We start from the raw sequence: 25558 nt of genomic DNA on the forward strand, positions 1-25558 counted from the left end.
CGGCCCTGGGAGTCATTCAGTAAAGGTTCAAATGAATGGATGGATAGATGCAGTGAAGAGAGACAGGCTTTCCAGGCAGAGAACATGGCATAAGCAAACGCGTGGCTGAGTGATAGAGCCAGGAGGCGGGCCTGACTAGGAGAGCAGGTTTTAAAAAGGGATTTTTTTCTTCTTTTTATATTTTAACTTCCTAAAGTGACAATGGAAGGAAGGGAATTTTGAAAACAAAGTTTGGACAGATTAGTGGGAAGGCAGCAAAAGGGGAGCCCAAGTGGTCCTGAAAGCCACGTGGAGCAGGGTGTTTTATTCTGAAGACTCTGGGAAGCCAGTGGAAGCTTTGGAGGGGGAAGTTGATGAGAATAGCACTTTAGAAAAGGCTGTTTGTTTCTGGTGGGGTGTCCCATGACTGCAGGAGAAAGGATGAGGGGAGGAGGCCTGCAGTGACAGGGATCCTAGAGGGATGGAGGGAACAAAAGGAAAAACAGATGGTCACGGTGCCTCGAGTCGGAGTGGCTCCGGGATTTTAAGCCTGGGAATGCAGAAGAACATGGTTCTAGTGATTCAGTGATGACCACTGGAAGCTTTAGGAGAAAACATGGAATTGGAGCCCTTTAAAGCAGGAATTGGCCCCTTAGAATCTAGCTCAGGCTTCCCAGATGTTGGTCCGTGGTCTGGCTATATCACAGTCACCCACAGAACTTTTAAAAACAGCAGATGCCTAGACCCCATTCCCTTGCCCCAGAAAATTTAAAATCAGTAGATCACCTGTGGGGCCTGGGAATCTTATATTTAATCCCTGTCTGTGGTTCTTTGGCAAAAGAGGTTGAATGGCCTTCCTGATGTCACAAACTGGTCAGGACAGAGCACCAGGATCCAGGTCTTCTCTGTCTTTGCTATTACTCAGCCACATTGTGGGAGATAGGGGATAAGTTCAGCCAGGGAGGTGTAGTATTTGAGGCAGCGCTGATTCATGTGAGTTCAACACTGATGACTCTTTGAGGAAGGGGTTACTTGGCATGAGAACTCAAGGGTTAGATGGCTGTGAGGGTGCATGTTGGGAATCATTCAGCCAAGAAATGCTTTCCTGAGTGGCTGCTGCGAACCAGGCACAGGATAGAGCTTCGGGGACTCTAAAGTGTAGAGCAGAGTGGTAGAAACAACATAGAGAACCCTAAAGGCTGAAACTGTGTTTGTGTTTTGTTCTCTGAACTGTTTTGAGTAAATTTAGGTATAAGTTACAACGTATGGGTTGAAATTCATTATTTTGGGTATGGATGTCCAATTGTTCTAGCACCATTTGTTGACACTGAGTTTTTATACTTTTGTTCATTTGTCTGTTTGTGTATAAGAATCACATTTTTTAAAAAGACTACTGTTATCTGGGTTTCAACAAGGGCCCAGGAGTTGTTCTTTTTACCAAGAGAAGTCGTCTGTAGGGGAGGGGGTTTGTGTATTTATTGCTCCTTGAATGTGACTGTTAGAGTAAGAATGCTAAGTGTGTTCATTTCTATGTGGGGCTACCCTAGACTCTGACCTCAGCTCTGTCCTATTAGACACTCTGTCAGTACATTAGCCAATGACATAGGTCTCCTGAGGCCCTGATTTGGGGAGCCATAAAACTGAGAAGGGGAGTGAATGAACTGACTGGATTTGCCATCCAGTGAACCCTGTGACCTGGAACAAGCCAAAATATTGCAGAAAAAAAAAAAGAAGCACTTAGGTTTTTGTGAAGGTTTTGAGCCTAACCACTGCACAAGCACAGGATGTGGGAAGCAAAGCCTTATAGCACCTAGAAAACATGCAGAGGTTTTAGTTCATTGTAAGCTCAGCCTGGGCCACTGGGGCTTCTCAGAGCGCCCGTGTATTCTCGCTGCGTTGGTAAAGGGCACTGTCGCTGTGAAGATCAACATTAGTGATAATCTTGCTCTCACTCGTGAAGGTCAGGTTGATTTCACACTCAGGCTGATTTCACCCTTTAATGGGGGTGTGGAGAAATTGGGGCATGTCAGGAGGAAATTGACCAGAATGGTGAAGGAGGAGAAAATCATGTCCTACATGAAGTTGCTGAGAGTTTGAGATACCCAGGTCTTATCTTGTTTACTCATTTGTTCCACAAACCATTTTGTGTCCCCTTATATGCAAGGTAGGGTCTCTCCTTTGGGGACAGGGCATAATGACTACAACATGATGTGGGTTCTAGCAGTAGTCTTCATAACAGGTGTGGAGTTGCCCACCTGTCTGAAAGAGGTCTGGGAAGGTCCCCCTATACAGGTGGGTCTTGAATTGATGGACAAATTGGAGTCTGACAAGTATGAAAAGGAAGAAAGGAGTTTCCAGCCAGAAAGATCACATACCCCAAATCACTAGGCAATAAGCTACAGATGAGTAATGTGTAATTTTCATAATTTTGACTATATTCCCCAGTGTGCTGCTTGACCCATAATGCGTTTGGTTGCTCTCTCAGAATAAATAACATACCTCCCTGGAGAGTGTACAGGAATTAAGAGATGAGGATGCTGGTGTATGCAACTGTAGTGGTGGGAAGAGCTTAGGCTGAAAGGTAAGAAGGGGTATAGTGTCTAGGGCTATGTGCTGTGCTCAAGAATTTGGACCTCATCATGGACAGGAGAGGAAACACTGACGGTTTCTAAGTTAGGAAGCCACATGGTCAGATTTTAATTTTTGAAACATATCACTGGCAGCAGCTGGAGGACAGTAGTCTGGAGATAGAAGGCAGCTAGAAGCCCGTTCAGGGAGGCCAGATGAACCACGGCAGTAGGAGTGGAGTGGGGGTGGATCCAGGAGAGACATCGAGAGTGGACGTGTTGGGATCTGAGAGCGATTGCATGTACCTGCCGAGGAGCTGGGCTTCTGGTGTGCACTGCTGGGTAAATACAGGGCTCAGGAGTGAGAGGAGGGCCAGGAAAGGGTAGTGCCCTGGAAGTAAGGGACGAGAGATTCATGAAGAGGAAGACAGAGAGAACAACTGAGATGAAGACAGACATATCTTTGTATCTGACAGTAGGACGTCATAAAAGTTGCTGGAGCTGTTTCAGTGCTGGTGGGAGGCAGGGAGGCAGACTGCAGGAGATAGCACAGATGTTAGAAGGCATAGAGGGATGTGATAATTGTTGTCAAATATTTGACCTATTCTCTTTGGCTGACAATTCAGATATGTTTTTTGAGTGCAAGTGATAGAAACCCCTACTCAAACTGGCTAAGACAAAAGGAATTTGTAGGCTCAAATAACAAAAAAAATCCCAAAGAATCAAGCAAGGCTTGATCTAAGGGTTTAAATGATGTTATGAAGAGCGGTTCTCTTTCTGTCCCTCAGCTCTCCCCTCTTTGTTGGCTTCATTCTGTAGCTCAGTGGGGGGACAAACACGGGTGCCAGACACTCCCAAGTTTGTGTCCTTCCAGATTGAAGTTTAGCAGAAGCGAGATCTTGTCCCTTCTTTGTAGATCCAGGATTCCTAGTTGGACCTACTTGGATTTTTGTGCCCAAACCTGAACCAGTAGATGCTGATACCGGGTAGGGAGTTGTAATTATACTGCTAGCCAGAGAGAAGGAATGTGCCTGCCCCAGGCCAGCTGTGCAGAGTTCAGTCAGTGCTGTAATCGGCTAGGCCTGGTCACATGTCCACTCTGGAGCTAGGGGCAGAATCCCACATGAGCAATTTGGACTACATGTGAGGGAGGGGTAGTTCTCAAATAAAGCTCAAGTGTTATTCCCAGAAACTGGGATGGAGGTACTAGCTAGAGACAGTGTCCACTGGAGCTGTAGAGGGCGAAACTAAGGTAAATCAGTGGAAATTATTGGTCTTGCTGCATTTGTATTCATAGAGAAAGATCTGTCTATGATATACAGGAATGGAATAGGCCAGCTGTTAAGGTAATGAGTTGGTTACCACTGGGAGGTATCTAAGCATCCGCCATGAATAAATGATAACAGCCCATCAGCAGTGTATAGAAGGAACGAATAACCTCTAAAGCCACATTTTTCAAACTGTTTCTCTGTGACACAGTAAGGAATACATCTTTACATTAAAACCCAGTATACCCTTTTATATGTATACAAAACTACACACAAAAGTTGCATGAAGCAGTACTTTTCCTTACTACCTGTAGCATGTTCATATTTTCTGTTCTGTTTCTATTCTACTTTAAAATCCCTGTTGTGGGCTGGGTGTGGTGGCTCACACCTGTAATCCCAGCAGTTTGGGAGGCTGAGATGGACAGATCACTTGAGGTCAGAAGTTTGAGACCAGCCTGGCCAACACAACGAAACCACATCTGTACTAAAATTACAAAAATTAGCCAGGTGTGGTGGCACATGCCTGTAGTTCCAGCTACATGGGAGGCTGAGACAGGAAAATCACTTGAACCCGGGAGGCAGAGGTTGCAGTGAGCTGAGATGATGCCACTGCACACCAGCCTAGGCAACAGAGCGAGACTTTGTCTCAAAAAAAAAAAAAAAAAAAAAGAATTCCCTAATGAAAGCAACCCACTAAGTTGCTTTCATGTGTCTTTAAAAAGTTTCAACCTGCAGTTTGTAAAACCCTGTTCTGAGGTCCAGTGTCTTACCACATCTGCCCTAAGTGGACAGCACTTGAAGACCGTGTTTAAATCTGGCTTTTCCACCACAATGGGTGGCTTGGGTCAAAAATGCGGAAGGAAACCTGTTCTACTTGTGAGAACTCCTGCTTCTAACTGGTGGAATCTCCTGCTGTCTGTCAGAGTAGCTCCTGACCCATCTTGAGATGGAAAGGCCTTTGTGGGCCCTCGGGGAAGAGTTGAAGGGAGTTTACAGGCTGGCTGTGGGCTGCAGGATGGCGGAGGCGGCCAGGCAGCAACTGTGCCTGTGCCAGCAGTAGTTTATGTTGTGAGGTCAAATGTATGTGTGTGTATGTATTCTCTGGCAGGCCTTTATATTGAAGATGAGGGAGTGGCTTTTAAAAATAACGTATTTTTGACTTGAAACAAGTCAAGGCAGAGAGTGGAGACAATTAGAGGCTGATATCCTGTTTAGTCATCTCTCTTGAGAGCTCTATTTTCAGAGCTGTTCTATAAAAGTTCACAAGTTGTGTTAAGATAGTTAAGAGGATATTGTTAACAGTAGTCATGATGCAAGTAGCTGATTTGAACAGGGAGGTGATTTATAGTGTGGTAGCCACATTGGTAACAGGTTTTATGCAGCAAAAGGGAGGGTTGTAAGAATAGGTTGTTATGCAGGTTAAGCTTTCTGAATCTGAACAAAGCAGGCATCTTTTATTTTGAAAAAGTATATAATCAGGGTGTGGTGGTGACCTGGGGTAAGTCCAGTGCATTTTGGGGGGCTTTGTCATGGGTAGATACAATTAAAAAAAAAAAAAAGTAAGTAGTACTGTTAAGAATCTTTGAGATCGGCTCGGCATGGTGGCTCTTGCCTGTAATCCCAGCACTCTGGGAGGCCGAGGCGGGCAGGTTGCCTGGTCTCAGGAGTTCGAGACCAGCCTGAGCAACATGCCTCTCTAAACCAGGCTTGATGGCATGTGCCTGTGGTCCCAGCTACTTGAGAGGCTGAGGCAAGAAGATCAATTGAGCCTGGGAGGTCAATGGTACAATGAGTCATGATCGCATCATTGCAGTCCAGCCTGGATGACAGAGGGAGACTCAGTCTTAAAAACAAAGAAACAAAAAAACAAAAAACAAACAAAAAAAATCTTTGAGATCATATGTGGAGGCTGTGTTAGAAATGCTAGGCCAACACCAACTGCAGTGGCTCACACCTGTAATCCCAGTGCTTTGGGAGACTGAGGTGGGAGGATTGCTTGAGCCTAAGAGTTTAGACTGGGCAGCATAGTGAGACCTTGTCTCTACATACATACATACTTCCATACATACATACATACATATATACATACCTAGATAAGCAAGCAAGCTGGGCATGGTGGCATATGTCTATAGTCCTAGCTACCTGGGAGGCTGAGGCAGGAAGATCGCTTGAGGCCAGGAGTTTGAGGCTGCAGTGAGCTATGATTGTGCCACTGCACTCCAGCCTGGGAGGGAGACAGTGAGACCCTGGCTCAAAAAAAAAAGAAAAGAGAAGAAATGCTAACTAATGATGCCATGGACTTTTCAGATTGGAAGAGTGAGGCTCAGTGTGGTAAAGGACCTTGCTCAGGGTCCAGAACCAGCTGTGACAGAATCAGACTAGAGTTCTTGGCCTGGTCTAGTAGGGGGCGCTTTCCACTGTACCAGGTGACTTATTTGCAGCTTATTTAAATTTAATATTTGACCAAAAATGATCACTCGTATCTCTACTCAAGCTTCTCTATATGTCAGGCTTCTCTTCAGATGGAAGGTGAAAGGCAGAAATGGAACCACAGCCAAAAAAAGAGAAAAAGAAAATAAAAATGGAGCCATGGGCAGAATCTGGAAAGATTTATTTAAGGACAATTGTAAATTCATGTATTTGAGTCCACAAGAGCCTCACAATGCAAGGCCTAGAGGTGTTCATGGATAGTGAAGTTAGCATCTGGTAGGAAGAGGGGAGTCCATCCACCTCAGCTAGTGGTGATCAGAACAGAGCCAGAGGGTGCTGTTCATCCTGGGCACCATGCTGCATGGGGTCTTCAGGAAACTGGACTATATGCAGAGGACGAGACCACATGAAAAGACTTCAAGCTGCATTGCTTGCAGAATGCATGTCTTGATATTTCAGCTGATAGGTAACTTCAAGGTATGTTGATACCCTCGTGACTAGTCAAGAGTAGCAGCCCCGACGCAGTGTCTCACGCCTGTAATCCCAGCACTTTGGGAGGCTGAGGCAGGAGGATCATTTGAAGTCAGGAGTTCGAGACCAGCCTGGCCAACATGGTAAAACCCCATCTCTACTAAAAAATACAAAAACTGATGAGGTGTGGTGGCACACACCTGTAATCCCAGCTACTCAGGAGGCTGAGGCAGGAGAATTTCTTGAACCCAGGAGGCGGAGGTTGCAGTGAGCTGAGATCATGCTGCTGCACTCCAACCTGGGCAACAAAGTGAAACTACCTCTCTCAAAAAAAAAAAAAAAAGTAGTGAGTGCAAGGCTCCTAAACTTCCTTCCCCAGTGCTTCCTTAAGATTGACTAGACTTTGGTGGAAAAATGTAGCAGAGATTCTTTATACATTTTATTCCATAAAACTAAAGATTTGCAGTTGACCAAGCCACATGTGTTCATTACCTTTTATGTTACCATTATTTCTCTATTTCATATTCTTGCCATGTGGTTTAGTAAAATGCTGCTCTTATAAGCCATATGCATAAGATATGGAGGTCTCAAAAACAATTACCAAGTATATGGATGTACCGCTCTATATTATGACAAGCCAAAAATGGGAGAGAATAAAATTTAAGAGGAAGGAAACTCTGAAAAAATGTGGTTTCTTTTAGATTTGCTTTTCAATCTTTACAGTTTTTTGAGCTTTCACTTGTTTCCCTGCCTCACTACTGTTTAATGAAAGACTTAGATTTATTTGATTTGTAGCTGTGATTTACACATTAGGTCTCTCTTTGATTAATTGTTTAAGGCCCACAAAAAATATTTTAATACTAAAATATAATTTTTTTTTTCTCTTTCTAGGTGGATCTCGAGCCAGAAGGCAAAGTATTCGTGGTAATAACCCTTACAGGGAGTTTCACTGAAGGTAAGAATGAGTTTTGGGTAGTTTCCAGAATATATGTAATACGTAATCCTGGTTTATACTCAGTAGGAATTTCTATCATGGAAATTATAAAAAAGAGCATGTTGTAAGAGATGCTTAAAAAAATCACTTTCTTAAGCTGGGCTGGCTAGTATTTTGTTGCCCAGTGATCTGTTGGTTCAGGTTGCCAAATTAAATATATTCGCTAAATCTGGCAATCTCACATTTCATTTAACACACTCACTGAGTTTTTGTTTTTATTCAGTGTCATTGTAGCTGAATGGTTTTTGCGTCTTTTTGGTTCATGACTGTGGAACTCTACTTTACATCTTTGGTTTTGTGCCAACCTTTTAGTTTGCCCGTGAATGTCTATGAAAGAAATTTAGGGATCCAGTTATCTTCTTTTTAATCTCTATCTCATTTGTGACCTGTAGGGGATTCTGTTCCTCATCTGTGGCTACCATACTCCCTACTCCCCCATCCAATTTTTTTTTTAATTGAGGTAAAATTTATATGGGGGTGAACTGATAGATCAGAAGTGAACAATTTGAATTTTGACAAATGCATACAACTGCATAATCAGCACCCCAATCCAAGATACAGGACATTTCCATTATTGTGAACATTTCCCTGTACCCTTTTTCAATCCCCGGCTACCAAAGGCAATATGTAAAGTGCTTTATTTCACCACAGGTTAGTTTTACCTACTCTAGAAGTTCATATACATGGAATTATACAGTATGTTCTCTTTTATGTCTGGTTTCTTTCACTAAGCATACTTTCTAGAAGATTCATATCATTGTGTACATCAGTATTTTTTTCATTTTATTTCTGAGTAGTATTCCATTATATAAATGTAGCACCCATTTGTTTACCCATTCTCCTCTTAGTGGACTTTTGGGGTTTTTCCTATTGTTGTCTATTATGAATAATACCTTTATTAACCTTCTTACACATAAATTTTCCTGGACATAACACTTTCATTTCTCTTGGGTGATTATATAGGAGTCGAATTGCTGGATAATAAAGTAGGTGTATGTGTAACTTCAGAAGAAATTTCCACATGGTTTCCAAAGTGGTTTTATTACACTCCCACTAGCAATGTATGAGAGTTTCAATTACTCCATATCCTTATTAACACTTTCTATGGCTGTTGCTTTTCATCGTAGACATTCTAGTGGGTATGAAATTATATCCTGTGGGTTAAATTTGCATTTCCCTGATGTTGAGCACTTTCTCATGTGCTTATTGGCCATTTGTTTGTTTTTTTGATGATTTTCAGTTCCAGTCTTTTGTCCTATTTTATAAAATTGGATTTGTCTTTTTATTATCGATTTAGAAGAGTTCTTGTTTTCTGGATATGAGCCCTTTGTGAGAAATATGTGTTGTGATTACTTATTCCCAGTCTGTGGCTTGCCTTTTCATTTTCTTAATGGTGTCTTTGAGCAAAAGTTTTAAGTTTCTAGGAAGTTCAATTTATTAATCTCATCTTTTGTAGTTCGTATGTTATATGTCCTAAGAGATCTCTCTGCCGTAGGGTCACAAAGATATTCTTTTTTTTTTTTTTTTTTTTTTTTTTTTAGAAGCAAATAGTTTTAGGTTTTCTGTTTAGGTCTGTGTGCCTTCTTAATATTTGTGTGTGATGTGACAGAGGAGTTGAAACATTTTATTTTCAATACACTAATGCAGTTGTTCTAGCACCATTTATTGGAAAGTCTCCCCCAACCACTTGAATCACCCTGGAACCTTTGTTGAAAATCAGTTGACCATATAATGTGGGTCTGTTTCTGGATTATCTGTTCTGTTCTGTTGATCTATTTGTCCATCGTTATGCCAGTATTACGCTGTTTCTCATTACTGTTGCCTTATAGTGAGTCTTGTGGTTACATAGTATGAGTCCTCTAACTTTGTTCTTTTTTGTATGTTTAAGGTTATTTTAGCTATTCTTGGTATTTTGCATTTTGATGTCAGTTTTAGAATCAGCTTATATATTTCCAGACAAAATCCTGCTGTATTTTGAATTGAAGTAGTGTTGGACCTATAGATCAGTTAAAGGGGAATTGACACTTGATAATCCTAAGTATCTTTAAACTCATCTATAGTCACATTAGTCAGTTATCGTCCTTGGACATAGTCTTTGCTCATAAGGCATAGCCAGTATGAGGTTTTGGTAGAAATCCCAAGATGTTTTAAGCCCTTTAATTTTATGGCACTCAAACTTCTCTTTCTCCTATGGGTGGGAAACAGCTGAAATCTCGTTCTTATCTTTCAGCATTCTAGCTCTTGCTCCTATCTGGACCTCTTAGAGTTTCCCTTGCACATGCACAGTTTAGGAACATGTGAGGACTTGAAGAGTTTACGTATGTGGAGGTTCTTCTTTCTGTGGCCCCATCTTTCCAGGCTTTCTTTCCTCAATATCCAGTCATCTGGTAGTCTTGAATTTTGTCTATTCTGTTTTCAAGCCAATAAAACTGTAGTTCCATATTGAGTTCTATTTACCCAACCCTGCACACCCTGGGGAATAATCTGGAGAAAAGCCCTACAAATGTGGGTCTCACCTAACGCAGTTTCCCTCTTTCACGTTCAAATTCTCTCTGTTTGTGCATGTTTTTGGTTGTTCTCTCATATCAACTAGTTGTTTTAAAATATATTTTCCAGGTATTTTAATAGTTTGTTTGGAGGGTTGGTCCATATCAAGCTACTTCGCTATTACTCAAACCTCATGAAGATTTTTAAGCATGTGGCTTAATGGTTTGTATGTTTGGTATAGGCATTTTGCAAAATTGGGTTACACTTTCTTTGATAAATAGTTGTCTCCGTTCCTTTCAGCCAACCATTCCCATTCATGTGGGTGAATTGTTTTAATGTTAAAGTTTTTCAATATATTGTCTCCATTATTAAATCTTGTCTTTTTGCACAAACCTGGATTTAGCAGAAACCTGAAATACTTGTCATAAAAAAAAAACTGTCCAGGTTACAGTTTGGGGGGTGTTCTGCCTGCTCTAAGGTCTTTTTGCTTTGCTTGGTATCTTTTATGTACAGAGAAAAATGAGTTTGTTCCTAGCCTAGTCAAATAAAATGAATGTAGTATCATGGAACATTGTTGATAAAACATTCTCATCATGCACATAGAACATGGATCAACTATGGTAGAAAGAAACACAACAGTGAGAAAGAGGCCAGGAGGAGGAGTGGGTAAGATTCTGAATGAGCTGAATCACCTCTCTGCATTAAGTTACAAGGGGCCAGTGAAGTAAGGAGATGCATGTTAGACCAGGTCGGATTGTGCCATAATCATTACATGACTTTTTTTAGAGCCGTGCCAACTCTCTAGGACTAAATGCTTACCAAATACATCTGGTTTTTCTCATTGTATTTATTTATTAGTTTCAGTGATAAGAAGAATGAAATGGTAAGTCATACTGGGGCTGAGTTCTTACTAGGTCATTGCAATTGTTTCTTTCAGAGCTGACCCTGGGTGAAATTGTGAGATGAATTGAGTTTATCTTTGGTAATTCCATCTTTGCTTTAAGCTAGTCCTTTCTGTCTGCTGACAGTTGTCTCTTACTGCAGCAAGAAGCCCAGTGGTCCCTGTCCAGAAAGAGTTGCTGATAAGGAAGACAGTGAATTCATAGTTCACACTAAAGTGATAGAGATTGATGTCATAGTACTCTACTCCTCTTAGGTGTGTTTGCATATTTTAAAAGATGCTGGAAGAGCTGCTTTATCCATGAGAAATAGACTTTTAATGCTGAAATTTTAATGTTGAAATCTATGGGTGGGATATATTTTAGGAACCCCAGATCTGTTCTCTGTGTCTCTGTGGGTGCATTGTTTTTTCAGTTTGGCTCCTAGACTGGGGCTCAGCTTGAGCTTGCACGTTGCTGCTGCCTTTAAAACACAGCTCCCTTGTCACATGCAGAGGACGTGATGGCTGCCTCTCTGTTTGTGATAAGAAAGAAGGAAATGGAGCCCGCCGCCCCACCACCCCCCACCACCCCTGCCATGTGCCTGCCACAGCTGTGACAGCAACCTGGGCCTGGCACTGCGAGCATGTCCCTAGGTTGGCCTCACTCCTGGAAGCCACGTTAGATTATGCCCAGCCATAAAATGACAGGTTGGCTGGTGGAACATTTGGAGCTCTGGTTCCCATCTTGGATGCTGAAAGCCTTCATGGAAAAGCGGCATAAGGTCAGGCCTGCGCAGTGTGTTTTGGACTGTGAAAAGGGCATTGTCCTGGGATCCTGGAGGCATTGTCAAAGCTCAGGAAATGTTGGCTGATCCTCAGTCTGTCTCATGGGGTTGTCTTGAAGGTCAGATGATATAATATATAGGGAAGTACTTTGCAAACTATAAAGTACTATATGAAGGTATGTTAGTGGGATTTTCATTTCCATGTTCCTATTGTCACAGCAAGAAGATACCAGTCATTTCCCCTACCCCTGCCCCAGGACCATCTTATATACTTAGCAGGTTTGTTTGATCTTAACATTGATTTTATGGCCAGGCGTGGTGTCTCACACCTGTAATCCCAGCAATTTGGGAGGCTGAGGCAGGCTGATCACTTGAGCTCAGGAGTTTGAGACCAGCCTGGTTAACATGGTGAAACATCATCTCTACAAAAAATACAAAACTTAACCAGGTGTGGTGGCACACACTTGTAGTGTCAGCTACTTGGGAGGCTGAGGTGGGAGGATTGCCTGAGCCCGGGAAGTGCAGGTTGCAGTGAGCTGAAATGATGCCACTGCACTCCAGCTTGGGTGACAGAGTGAAACCTTGTCTCAGAAAAAAAAAAAAAAAAAAAGACTTTATTTTATACAAGAAGCCTCAAGAATTTCGTGGAACTGGCATAATGTTGGTTTATCTCCATGCCTGTTTTCATGATCTCCTATGGGGGTTCTGCCATAAGCTCAGATTCTATAATCTCAAAGCTCTCCTTTTAAAAAGAAAGTACTTAAATTGGACTGTGGTCTGTGATATACAGGACTGGCACTGGGGCTACTGACTGCTACTTACCTCATTCTGTCTCATTTTTAAATTTTTCATTAATTATACTGAATTAGCTCAGGCAAAAACATTTTTGTTAAATGTAAGGCATGATTGAGAAATGACATGAGAAAAACCTGCTGGGTGCAGACCTGTAATCACATCATAGATGGTGGAGAGATAAAGATGAACAAGACATAGACACTCTCACAGGAGCTCCTAGGAGGGAAGGCAGATGCATATTATGTACGCACTGCAGGGAGCCAGGTACCATGGCAGGAATAAGCCCAGTTCATGTCCCGGTGTTGGCACATGGGACTATGTAATCAGTTTGGCCAGGAGGGTTTAGAGAAAGCTTTTCAGGGGAGGTGATGTTTAAAGCAAGTCTGAATGATAAATAGGACTGTGCCTAGAGGGGAACAGAGTTCAAGAGAGGGAGACAGTTTGTACAAGAAACGAAAAGGGGTGTGGAGGTGCTAACGGTGGGGAGTGTGGAGGTGCTGAAGATTGGGGAGTGGGATGGGGGGATGTGGCCAGAGATTTGGGGGTGGGGCTTATGTGTGGGCTTGCCCAGGACAGGCTCAGTTTGTTGGTTATACCAGAATGATTATACAACAATGCCACTGTTCCCTTTCAAAAGGGTGCCAGGTCAGACAACAGACTGCATGTTCACACCACTTCTAGGCTAATAGAAATAAGATACCAGTGAAAGGTTTTAAGCAGAGATCTGATTTGGTGACCGTAGGTTCAAGGGTGGAGAAGGGGTGTTAGTTCATAAGAGTAGATCTAAGGTGTGGAGAACCATTATAAAGACTTGAAAGATTGTCTCAGGGTAAGATTATTAGGGCCTGAATTAGGTTGGAATATGTAGGGGTGGAGAGGAGGGGGACAGCTTTGAGAGATGTCTGTGTAGTAAAATCAATAGGAATTAGCAATCCACTGGATGTGGGGGATGGGGAAAGAGAAGTCTCAGGTGATGCTCAGATGGTACCTCAGAGTCATTTACCAGGGTAGAAACTGGGAGAAGATGATGAATTCAGCTTTGGACAAGTGGAGTTTGGGGTGCTTGTGGGAAATTTAAGTTGCAATGTCTAGGAGAAATTGGAAATAAGATTCCAGAGTTTGGCAAGATGCCTGGGCCTGAGGTGTTGGTCAAGTGCCAGGTGGAAGACAGGCACGTGGATAAAGAGGCCCAATGAGAAGATTTAGCAAGAAAAGCAAAGCTTACCAGCAGCAGAACTCTGTGGAGCATTAACATTTAAGGACTTTGGCTCATGGATTATAATTTATCAAACCAACCAAACTCTGTTGAAGGTTTACTTAATGAACACCCATTTTGCTAAGATATTATGTGCAGTAGTACCTGAGTGCTTGCTGTATGCCAGGACTGTTTCACCAGATGGTTTACCGTCTTCCAAATGGGCACCAAACTGTTTGATAATGAAGTTAGAAGAAAGAACAGAACACAAACGGCTTTGAAAAGTAATGTTTGCATTGGTGGTAACAGTGGTTTCTTCCAAGTTTGATGATACAGTGTGCTGTGTGCAGGTTTACGCTTAATGCTGGGGTAAAAAGAACAGATGAACCTACTCAAAACCTACAGTGAGGGGTCTTCATTGAACTTATATAGAACAAGAAAAACTCTTTTACAATCATTGCTTTGTGGAAGTCCTGACAGAGCCTAAGGTGTAAAGTTATCAACTGGATCAGAAACCCCTCACTGTTGTTCATCTTGTTAAAGGAGTCACTCTTCATCGTGTGCAGAATTCCCCTAGGCACTGAGGCAGAAGTAGAAGTGATTTATTATTTTGAAAAAGCTGTCTGATGTCAATCTGTATTCTAACTAAGCATTCCTGGAGCTAAGAACTGGATCTGAAGTCTGATCAAATTGAAATTTATTATAGTGATGAAACAGCCCTGGATTTTTAATACAGCCTTTAGATGCCATCATTGTTGCCATTTGTATGATTGTCACTATGTTGGACTAATTTTTATCTGGAAGAGTGGAGTGGCAAAAAGAAGAATAGATTGAAACGATGGAAATAAGAAAATGCATTAAACTAAATTCATAACTGCTTTAATTGGAAGAGAAACAACAGAAAGAAATTAAAGTATGACATCATCTTATGTGAGGACAAAAAGATGTAGCTGGATTATTATGCTCCTAAGAAATATGGTGTAAGATTTTACGATTTGAAGAGAACATAGTGTGCAGTAAATGAAGTTTGTTTGGACTCAGGGAACCTCAAACTTAAATGGTTGGCCCACAAAGCAAAAACCAGACATGATGTGTCTCCTGATGGAAGCCCGCACAACACTGTGATCTTACCAAAAAGTAGAGGTAGTTTTGCCCAAAAATCAAGCCTGAGTCCAGTCAGCCTTCCAGATCCAACCACCAGTTAAGAGGAAATACAGGGGACAGAGGAGCATTTTGAATTACACCATGGGATGTAATCAGCAAAATCCAGACTGTGGAAAAATTTTACAGGAGAAGAGACTTGGTTTCTTCTACCATACATTGGAAGAAAAAAGTAAAGGAAAGAGAACCAAAATAACAAGAGAGAGACATATTAATCATTTGCAATATATGGGCCACGTTTTATCCCAATTCAAACACAAATTATAAAAGAAACATTAACTCCCAGGAGGTAAGTGAAGAAATGGAAACAGTGCCTGGATCTGTGAGGATGTTACAGAATTGTTTATGTTATTTAGGTGTGACTGTGGTATTGTGGTTGCTTAAAACAAAAAGAACATCCATTGGAAATACACTTAAAAATATTTATGGATGATATGATATGACATCTGGGCTTTACTTCAGAATAATGCAGAGGTGGGCAGAGGAAATGGGATAGAATTGAAACCCATTAGCCATGAGTTGTTTACTGAAGCTGGGTGATGATTATATGTTGCATGTGGTTTATTATACTATTCTACTTTTGCATGTATTTGAAATTCTCATTAATGAGTTAAAAAGTAAAATAAAATGACAAATTTCAAGAATATCTGCCTCTTAAACAAGAAAAGAATCTGGGTTATGACATCAAAATGATGCTTGTACTTGAACATGATACCTCTTTTCACTTACAGATTAAAGCTGGAGGGTTTTTTAATGTATATATTTTATCCATAATTCTCAGTTTTTGTGTATTATGAAAAGGTAAGTTAAAAATTCTAAATGACTAAAGTACTGTGCTTCAGAAAGGTTTTTTTAAGTGCTAAATAAATAATAAGCTGTGAGTCAAAAACTGCAGGCAGGAAGAGGTGAGGAAGATCATTCCTTTTGTTCCATCGTCAAGTTCTCACTCACAGTGAATGACAAGTAGATCATCTCCTCCTAACAATTACATAACATTTTGCAGTTGCAAAGTTTAATTTTAAGATAGTTTCCTGAAAGAATAAGGTAAATCAGAAGGATTAATGGTAGAAGTATCTTTATAAAGATAGTACGACAAAGGTTCTTAGTGTACTTGTTTCTTCCCCAGAGTTCCCAAAGCAAACATAAAGGTATTCTATTTTGTACCAGTTTTGGGGGAAGAAAAACTTCCTCAAAAACAAAACCCTGACAAAAAACCTGTTATTTGTGAATTTGAAGCTTGTTTAGAAAAAATAAAAAAGACCTTTTACTTCTGCTAAAACCTTGAATTGTTCCTTATTTGAGACATTTAATACATAACTCGGAACAGATACACATTTCTCCTGGGGAGACGATGGAAAGACACTTAAAGTTTGGCATCTGCTTTTTCTCTCTAGTAAGGCAGTGCACAATGGTGCAGAATAAGTCTGATCTTTTTCTTTTTGTCCCATTGCCTCAGTTTTCAGCTCACATTTCTTGTCTCAAGCCCAGTGGTTTACAAAGAATTATGTTCTCTGCTAAGTCATTGTGGCACATGGACCAACAAGGCAGATAAAGCATGTGTTACTGTTTTGAAGCTGCAGCCCACAGTTACCCACTGTATCAACACTTCAGATGCATGTCATTTTTAAAGAGAAAAAGTGATCTCTGGTGGTAGTTGATTTATAGCATTCCTTTCTCAGGTTTCAAGCCTGGTGACAAGTTGTTGATTTAATTTTTTTTAAATGTTGCTTTTAAAAAATTTATTCTTTTGGCATATTAGCTTGAAGAATGAGTGACCACTTTAGTTTTTGTGCTTGTTTTTTGCTGGTCTAAGCAGTTGTGGCTATCAGGTTGAAGACAGGGTAGGAGAGAAAGAAAGGAATCGAGTGAATGGAAGAATAGGAACTGGAAAGGGACGAACGATATTTTTAAATCGAGACTAATTGTCCCTTGTCATAGATGCTCTCTCCTCCATAATATCTAGCTCATTCGTTGAATGCCTTCTGAGGACCAAACACTGGAGTTGGCTTGTAATTTAGCAAATAGCAATAGGAGCCCTCATTTTATTTCCTGGTAGCAGGATAGCCTCTTACCTAGTAATTGAGTACCTCTACATGTTCATACCATGCTATACATTATTCCATTTTCTCTCTATAACAAATTTCTGAGGCTGATGTAATTCTCAGTACGCAAATAGTGAACCAGACTCAGAAACGCTAATTTGCTATGGTCTTTCCTGGATAGTAAGTGTCAGAGCCCGGACACAAGCTCAGATTGCAATGCTGAGGTCCAGGATCTTTCTACACCATCCAGCTATCTGGGGAGTTGGGGATTGGGGGGCAGCATTTTAGTTTTTTTCTTTATTCCATCTTAGAGGAAAACTGTCCTCAGGGTAGCAAAGTCCCACCCTCTGGAGAGTCTTGTCTTTTGGGATGATGTCTTTTTGCAAGGCTTCCCTTGGGTTCCTCCTCCTTAAACTGAGGACCGACATTCACCCAGGAAAGGTGCAGTGTTCTCAGACATCAGGCATGGATGGGCCAGAAAGCTCTAGGCAGATTGAGTTTAAGATTTGTTCAAGTTTTGTTGTCAGTAGCTTCTCTTAATGTACATCTTAAGCTACAACTCAGAAGATAAAAATAAAATCAGTGAGTTCAGCATAGGTATGATAGCTCTATTTGCCTTTCTATACCCCAGTCATCATTGGCTTCACCGTACCTACTTCTCTTATTTTGACTATGAATGAAAAAACTAGGTAGTGGCTTTGTTGGAAATTTTAAAATTCATTCTCAAAGTGTGATCCTGCAGACTTCTGAGAGTTCCAGAGGCATTTTCAGGAAGTCTGCAGTTCAAAACTGTTTTCCTTATAATACGAACATTTTATTCATCCTTTTTCCCCCACACTGTGTTGACATTTGCCCCAATAGTGCAAAAGAGAAATGGTGGGTAAAACCATGGCACCAAACTATAAAGTCGTCATTGTATTCTTGATGGCCACACATTGCAGGAGGAAAAAATCTAGTTTCACTTAAGAATGTCTTTGATGGAACAGTAAACATTATTCATGTTATTGAAGGTCAATCCTTGACTGTATATCTTTGTAACATTCTGTGTGACAAAATGGGAAATATGCTAAAAGCATTCCTGCTTCATACGAAATACTGTTGTGTCTCAAGGAAAAGCAGTTGTGTGATTGAGTTGTTAGCTGAGCTAGCCAATTTTTGCATGGAACACCATTTTTCCTTTGAAAGAAAGACAGACAAACCATACTATGGAACTGGCAAATTTGTCAGACGTTTTCCAAAAAACGAGTGAACTGCACCTGTTACTTCAAGGATAACAACTGCAAGTATTTGCTGCCAGTGATAAAATTAGAGCCTTCAAAACATAATTAGAATTTTGGAAAGTTTATATCCACCATTGTGAGCTTGACAACATCCCAGTACTTATTCTTTTCTCGTGAGTTTATTAACAATTGTAATTTTTAAAAATTGTGTTATGAGATATATTAACATTTAGAAGACGACTTCCAATGATTCAGTGAACACATGTTTTCACAATGGCCAGTACGAGATGTTATAAAATCATGTATGGGTCAAGGATCTCTTGAAAGCATAAGGTAGACTAATGGATATTAATTTAAAGTATGAAAAGTTCATTGATACAGTTTTACATTGCAACCAACTTTTGAGAAACTACTGCTTGTTTAATTTTATGTGGTATTGAAGAAGAATATCTGCAATTATCTGAAAAATCTATTAAAATTATATTTTTAAATTACTCGGTGTGAGGCTGGACTGTATTCATGCACTTCAACTAGAACAACTTTGCAATGGACTGAATACAGAGCAGATATGAGAATCTAGTTGTCAGGCCCGGTGCAGTGGCTCACGCCTGTAATCCCAGCACTTTGGGAGGCCAAGACGGGCGGATCACGAGGTCAGGAGATCGAGACCATCCTGGCCAACATGGTGAAACCCTGTCTCTACTAAAAATACAAAAAAGAAAATTAGCTGGGTGTGGTGGTGTGTGCCTGTAATCCCAGTTACTCGGGAGGCTGAGGCAGGAGAATCGCTTCGACAAGGGAGTCGGAGGTTGCAGTGAGCCAAGATCGCGCCACTGCACTCTCAAAAAAAATCTAGCCGTCTTCTTTTAAGGCAGACATTAAAGAGATTTGCAAATTGTAAAATAATGCCCCTCTCTTCATCGTTGGGGGAATATTTGAAAATGTAGTTATCTTTTATTAAAATGTTTATACTAATATGTAATGGAATTGTTATTGTTTTTGATAAATTAATAAATATTTTTAAATGTCTCCATTTAAATTTCTAATTTGACAAATATCAATAGAATCCATTCAAAGCAAACCTCTTTGAGTCATAATATTTTTTAAGACTATAAAGGGATACTCAGACCAAAAAATTTTACAATTTCTAGGTTAATTTTTTCTTATGTTCTTTCAAAAGCCCAGTGCTTTAAATTTTAATGACCACCGGGAGAAGGAACTGACACATAGTTGTGTATGTTATAATCAGAAAAAATATATGCAATTAGGTGATACAGGTGACAGAATTGTCACTTTTTTGAAACTTTCTTTTTGTTTCTGATTATTTCTACTGTGCATTGTACTTTTTCAGCCAGTTTTTGTTATACGCCTGTTCTCATAAAAATAAGGTCAGTAAGTGACACCAAAACAACTCAGAAGCCTATGGTGGTTTCTAACTTTAGAGCTGCCGGTCACAAATAGCTTCATGCTAAACCTTTGCTTGATTTGAGCTGAACAAGGTAGTCACGATACTTCTGAGCAAGTGGTCAGTGCTGTAAGCACTAAAAGCTGAACCTCAAAAACAGCTCAAGATCCATGGACAGAACCTCAGGAGACATTTCTATGGCACTCACTTACTGACTAGCATTCTCCTTTTGTAATCAAGGTTCTTGAAAAACAGAGGCTGACTCGTTTGTTAATTTTTTTCAAGCTTTATTGTTTTTTCCTTGAAATTGTAGTGATGTGGTATTCTCTCTGTGGAACTGAGGTTTGGGTAAAACAAGAATGATTTAATTTTTTGATAGAAAAGTTAATTGCTCAAGCGTCTGTTTTCATTATACTTCCATTTTATTTCCAGCAACCCCTTATCTCCCTGCTCTCTTTGTTTCAAATGAACAAGACAGTAGAGTTTCTGTTTTCCAGGCCACTTGCGTTGGTAACCCTTTTCCTAAGCTTTCCCTAATTTCCAGTGGACAGGTAGGAGGTAGGAAGACCTGTTTCTTCCCTTCTTCCATGATATTCATCTTCAGCATCATTCTTTCATCCTGATGTCTGAGAGTTCTGTTCTGGTCTCAAGTCAGCAGTGGATGACCCACTGCGTGAAGTTGACGGGGAGTGTGGGGCGTGGACAACAGTGGTCTGAGGTTGCAGATACATTCTTTATATATGTAAGAGACTGCCTTAGATTTTGTAAGTGGAAACTTAGTTCTCATAGGATTTTGGAGAAAATCAGTTGCCACCTCTAGGAATTTTCATTTGTTTACAAAATGTCCTGGGTCAAGCAATACTTGTATGTTATCACTACTTAGGTTTAGTGGATCGATCTATCCATTCATCCATCCATCCATCCATCCATCCATCCACCCACCTGCCCATCAACAGAGTATTTATGTGGAAAACTATGCAATGGATGTATATATTCATGCATGTGTGTATGTATGTACTTAGTAATGACACTGGTTTATTTTCACAGAACTCAGAATTTGGTGTGTATGTGGAGACATAAACAATTCGAAAGGTTAACATAATATGTACCTCCACAGGTGGTACATCCTGTGGAGAAAATAAAACAGAGTAAGGGGACAGAGATGAGTCCTATGTGTATGCTGTTTTGTTCAAACGATGGTCAGGGAAGGCCCCTCTGATGAGGTATCATTTGAGCCAGTGGTCTAAAGAAAGGGAGGGAGTGGACCTTGAGTCTGTCTGTTGGGATAGGGAACAGGAAGTACAAAAACTGTAAGGGTTACAGCAGGGAGAGGAGTGTAGCTGGGCCTTGAGGTCAGGGGAGGTGCCCACATGGTTGTTATCACAACTTTGGTACCCTGCTAATATCACTTCCCTCTTCAAGAGCATACCGTTGTCACTTAAGTGATGTTCACTTATGTTTGGTCCTGGCTTACCATATGGCTCACTGAGCATCTTTTCCCCATTGGTTAGGGGCTTGAAGAGCAAAGCATCATACCTATTTATGACTTGATGTATTTTGCTAATACTGAAATCATTCCAAATTCATGATAACGACTTTCTCCAGTTCTGTGAATTCCCTCATGGTTTCTTTTTGTTCTAAGCTAAATTAGGAGCCAATCCCCAGCTTAATAAGCATTAAAAGTTCAAACTGACTGTCTGGGAATCTATAACAAGTCCATGCACTGCTAAATATAATTAGCTGTAATTCAGTTCTAGTTGTGGGTTATTAAGAAATTACTCTTATTTGAGCACCTCACCCATCAAAAATAAAGTAAAAAAATTTAGGTGCAGCTGGAATCTTCTGTTCTTTTTTTTTTTTTTTTTTTGGAGGCAGTCTCACTCTTGTCACCCAGGCTGGAGTTCAGTGGTGCGATCTCAGCTCACTGCAACCTCCACCTCCTGGGTTCAAGCGATTCTGCTGCCTCAGCCTTCTGAGTAGCTGGGATTACAGGCGCACAGCACCACGCCTGGCTAATTTTTCTAGTTTTAGTAGAAACGGGGCTTCACCATGTTGGCCAGGCTGGTCTCGAACTCCTGACCTCAGGTGATCCGTACCCCTTGGCCTCCCAGAGTGCTGGGATTACAGGTGTGAGCCACCATGCCTGGCCAGATCTTCTGTTCTTGAACTTGTGGTGAACTATCATTTGTTGAGGAGTTTTAATAAGTGTTAGTGATACATCTCTACTAAATAACTGGAGAGGTAAGTAGGTTGGAGCCCATTCTGGGTACCTTATAGGGACTTAGTATATAGCTTTTGGAAGGTTAATTCTTACTGAATTTTGATGATACTTCTTGTTTCATGTAAATGTGGATGCTTCCATTATATGAGTCCTAAGATTTGGGATTTACCACGTACTGAGAATAGGACCTTCAAAAAATATGAAATGCCAAGAGGATCTGTTTTAAAGCAATGGAATTATTTGAGAATTTTGAAAAATACAGATTCTCAGGACCCAGTCTGAATGAGAATCTCTGGGGAAGAGGCCAAGGAAACAGGATTCAGATAAGCACCTTGGCTGATTCCAGTGGTTGGCCAATTTGGATACCCCTGTTGTGTCCTAAATTATACCTAATTTGGTTAAAGTTTTGGTGGCTGGGAGATTTGCTAGTTGAAAAACACACATAGGAAAAAAAATGTGTAGGGGAGTGTATTGCTTTGGAGTAGTCTTTTAAGAGTTGACAAAAACCCCAAATGTATTATTTTAAGAACCTTTTGAAATGCTGTAACAAGGGTCAGGTTACAGTTTTTGCATTGTTAGGGGGGCACATGAGACTCAGCAGCTACAGGCCTTGTTAATGTCTGCAAACACTCAGTGCTAATGTGGAGACTCAAGCCAGGCTTGAAAGTGATAAAATCAGGATGGGAATGTTGGCTTTGCCGCCCATCAACAGTTAGACTGGAGACAAGTTACAGGCATTTCCTTTTTCGTGGGGTAACTGAGACCAGGAAAAGGCAATTGAAAGTGGTTCCAGTTAAAATGGGAGCCACAATTTTTTTCATAGTGTATATCTTTAAAAAGATTTGATTAATACTGTTCTTAAAATGACAACAATTGTGAAAGGAAATTTCATTCATCTTATATTTATCAGTGTTTGTGTTCCAGTGGCACCTGTGTGCTAATTCTTAGAACCAAGAATGGATCACATAACTCAGTGTGTGTTTCTCTGACTGATTTGAAAGCATGATAACAGCTTCCACTTCATGCTGACTTTCTCAGCATTGTGCCGAGCAGGGTTATTTTTGCAAAAAGATTTGAAGATTTCATCAGTTTTTCCAGTAGACAGGCATGACTCCACCAGAGTTGGTCTCCTCTTTGTTGGTGATGAACTCGACATCCGAGATTTACTCTGTCAGGGGTTTGCTGTGATTGGAGCAGTGTATTAGTCAATTTCATGACCTTCTGCATCCACTACAAGATCTCACTTTTTGATCTGGGGCTGATGTTTATGGCACAGTTTGTACTATGGGATGTATCTGCTACTCAGAAAGGGAGAACAACCACCCTTTACATGGTGGGCAGGAATAGGGTAGTTTTAAGCAAGGAGGGGTGTTAGAGTAGGGACTCATTTAAAAGTGGTCATTCTGTTCATCAGAGACTATTCTCATGCTCTGACCATTTAGTTTACCTATCTAAATCTTAAGATTATAGGGATTTTAGTAATTAATACTCAGATGATGAGTTCAGGTGTCTCTGTAAAATGAATAATGCATTTATTATGAAAGGTATAGTAGCTCTTATATGTAAGTCCAAATACCCTACCATTCTGAAGGCGGGATCGCATGTCTAATACCACCATCTTATCTAAAGGTTCCTTGGGATCCACCCAGGCACAGGAGAACATAACAATGCTTGGAGGGGCTCTAACGTAGGACTTCAGAAGGAATTCATCGACAAAGACCGAAGCTTAACTCTGGGAGGGAACCGTATTGATTTTGTTAAACATATTAAGGAATGGCAGTTCAGTAAGACTCTGCTGTCCCCTTCCAGCCCCTCCTCAGTGAGGACACTCAGCCTCACTGGTGGGGACACTCAGCCTCACTGGTGGGGACACTCAGCCAGAGTGTGAAAGGAACAGCTTCAGGGCCCTGCTCAAATGTGTCTGGGAGCTGTTACTTTTTCCATGCCTCTTGCTCAGGTGTTGGATGTCCTCATTTGAGACTTTTAATTCTTACATGCTTGGTCTTAGCCTTTCTGAATGCTTGAAGGTCATGCTTAAGTACAGCCTTTATAGAACCTTTTGTTCAATATGCAGAATATCGACTGCATGCTGGCTGTGTCTGTCTGTCTGTCTGTGCCTCTGTCTTTCTCTAACCAGGGATTACAGACTGCCCATAGGCTGAAATCAGCCTGCAGACCAGTTTTGCTTTGTATGCAGCATAGAATAATGCTTTTGAGGTTTTCCAACTTGAACTCTTCAGACAGGGCAGGGTTCTCCAGTGTCCCACATCTCCTGTTGTCTGAATTTCCTCTGACTTCACACCTCTTTGCCTCCTTCTCTGGCCTCAGTTTGCAATCCTGAATCTGAGCATTTGTCCCATGTGGTTACCGGGCAGTGTACAGTGCCTTGGGGGGGGACTTGGAAACATGTTTTAGTGAGAAAGATCACTTCTTTACTGGAGTCAAAACTGAAAATACTTTCCCTTTGTGGAATACCGTACAGGTGTCTCTCTTGCACTGTTCAGCATCCCATCCTACTCAGTGGCACTCCCACTCTAGGTTTTGGGTAGTACAGAGTCTCACTGCTTTGGGGAGCTTTCGGGGGCATGGTGGAGAGAGAAATCTCTTCATTTTTTCAATTTGTTTGGATCAGAAGATTAGCCTACTTTCAGGTAATAGGTCTACTTTTAATGATGCCTGCAGTTCCCTGAATGCCCCCAAAAAGTTAATTTCTGGTGTCAGTGTTAGTCCTTACAGTCAAAATTTCCTGGGAATTGCTGTTGGGAATCTGTAGCTGTGCTGGAGATAGAGGCGTGGGTAGGGGAGGACCATCAGTTTTGTATCAGATGGACCTGGTTCTGCTGCCTGTCCTTCCTTGCTGCATGACCTTAAGCAGTGGTTGCCTTATGTGTAAAACAAGGGGCTAATGATACCTACACCCAGGGTTGCTGTGAAGGTTACATGAGCTTATACACACAAGCACACTCCCAGAAAGTATAGCATTAGGACCTGATGCAGACTATGTTCCCACCCACTCGGGAAGGAAATTGGTGCCCCATTTTCTTCCATGTACTTGGTGGTGAATCATCTAAAAGATACTGGAAAAATGTGATTACAGAAGCCCCCTTTCTCAGCCACTGCTTCAAAAATCCGAGACAGCTATTGAACGTCACTGAATAGATGTCATATTCTAGGAGGGTGTCATGTACTTACAGGTCTGTGTTTCTAGATGCCTTTTGTAGGAGCTATCATCCATAAAGCTGTGGGTAAGAGAGAATTCCAGGGCTGGGTGGGGAAGGTGTGGGAGGGATTCACTAACTCTGAGGAGAGTGTGTGCTGCTTTGTCAGTTTCCTGTTCACTGGGCCACAGGGAATATGTTGGCCTATTTCTGAATCCGCCCACCAGAGCCAATGTCATACCTTTTCCCAAGCCACTCCTTGAGGGTCCAGCTAATTGATGTCGCCACATTGCCTCTCCTGGCGAAGACCAACTGTGCCATGGGGGTGGTGGCTGTGGGCGTAGACAGCCCTGTTCATGGGCATGCACACTGCCACGGGTGCTCCATGGGAATGCTGGTAGATAGCAGAACACAGATCAGGAGTTCTACTCTCCAGTATAGCCCGACCCACCCATGGGTTCAAGGAATTGCTCTTTGGGATATGTTTGAAACCCATCCCT

The 25558-nt window shown here is 41.2% G+C and overlaps 1 protein-coding gene across 8 annotated transcripts in view; it reads left to right on the forward strand.

The window, feature by feature from the left end:
* The window catches only part of PRKCH (protein kinase C eta), a 233293-nt gene that overhangs the window by 61760 nt on the left and 145975 nt on the right, over nucleotides 1-25558 (forward strand). For all 8 annotated transcript variants that reach the window (XR_013396298.1, XM_077941097.1, XM_077941098.1 and 5 more), the window contains exon 2: nucleotides 7607-7670. Coding sequence is in view for 6 of the 8 variants with exons in the window: in XM_077941097.1 (XP_077797223.1) it covers nucleotides 7607-7670 (64 nt within the window). In the remaining 2 variants the exon portion in view is untranslated. The remainder of the gene's footprint in view (nucleotides 1-7606; nucleotides 7671-25558) is intronic.

The sequence above is a fragment of the Macaca mulatta genome, chromosome 7, assembly GCF_049350105.2.
Source record: "Macaca mulatta isolate MMU2019108-1 chromosome 7, T2T-MMU8v2.0, whole genome shotgun sequence".
NCBI lineage: Eukaryota > Metazoa > Chordata > Mammalia > Primates > Cercopithecidae > Macaca > Macaca mulatta.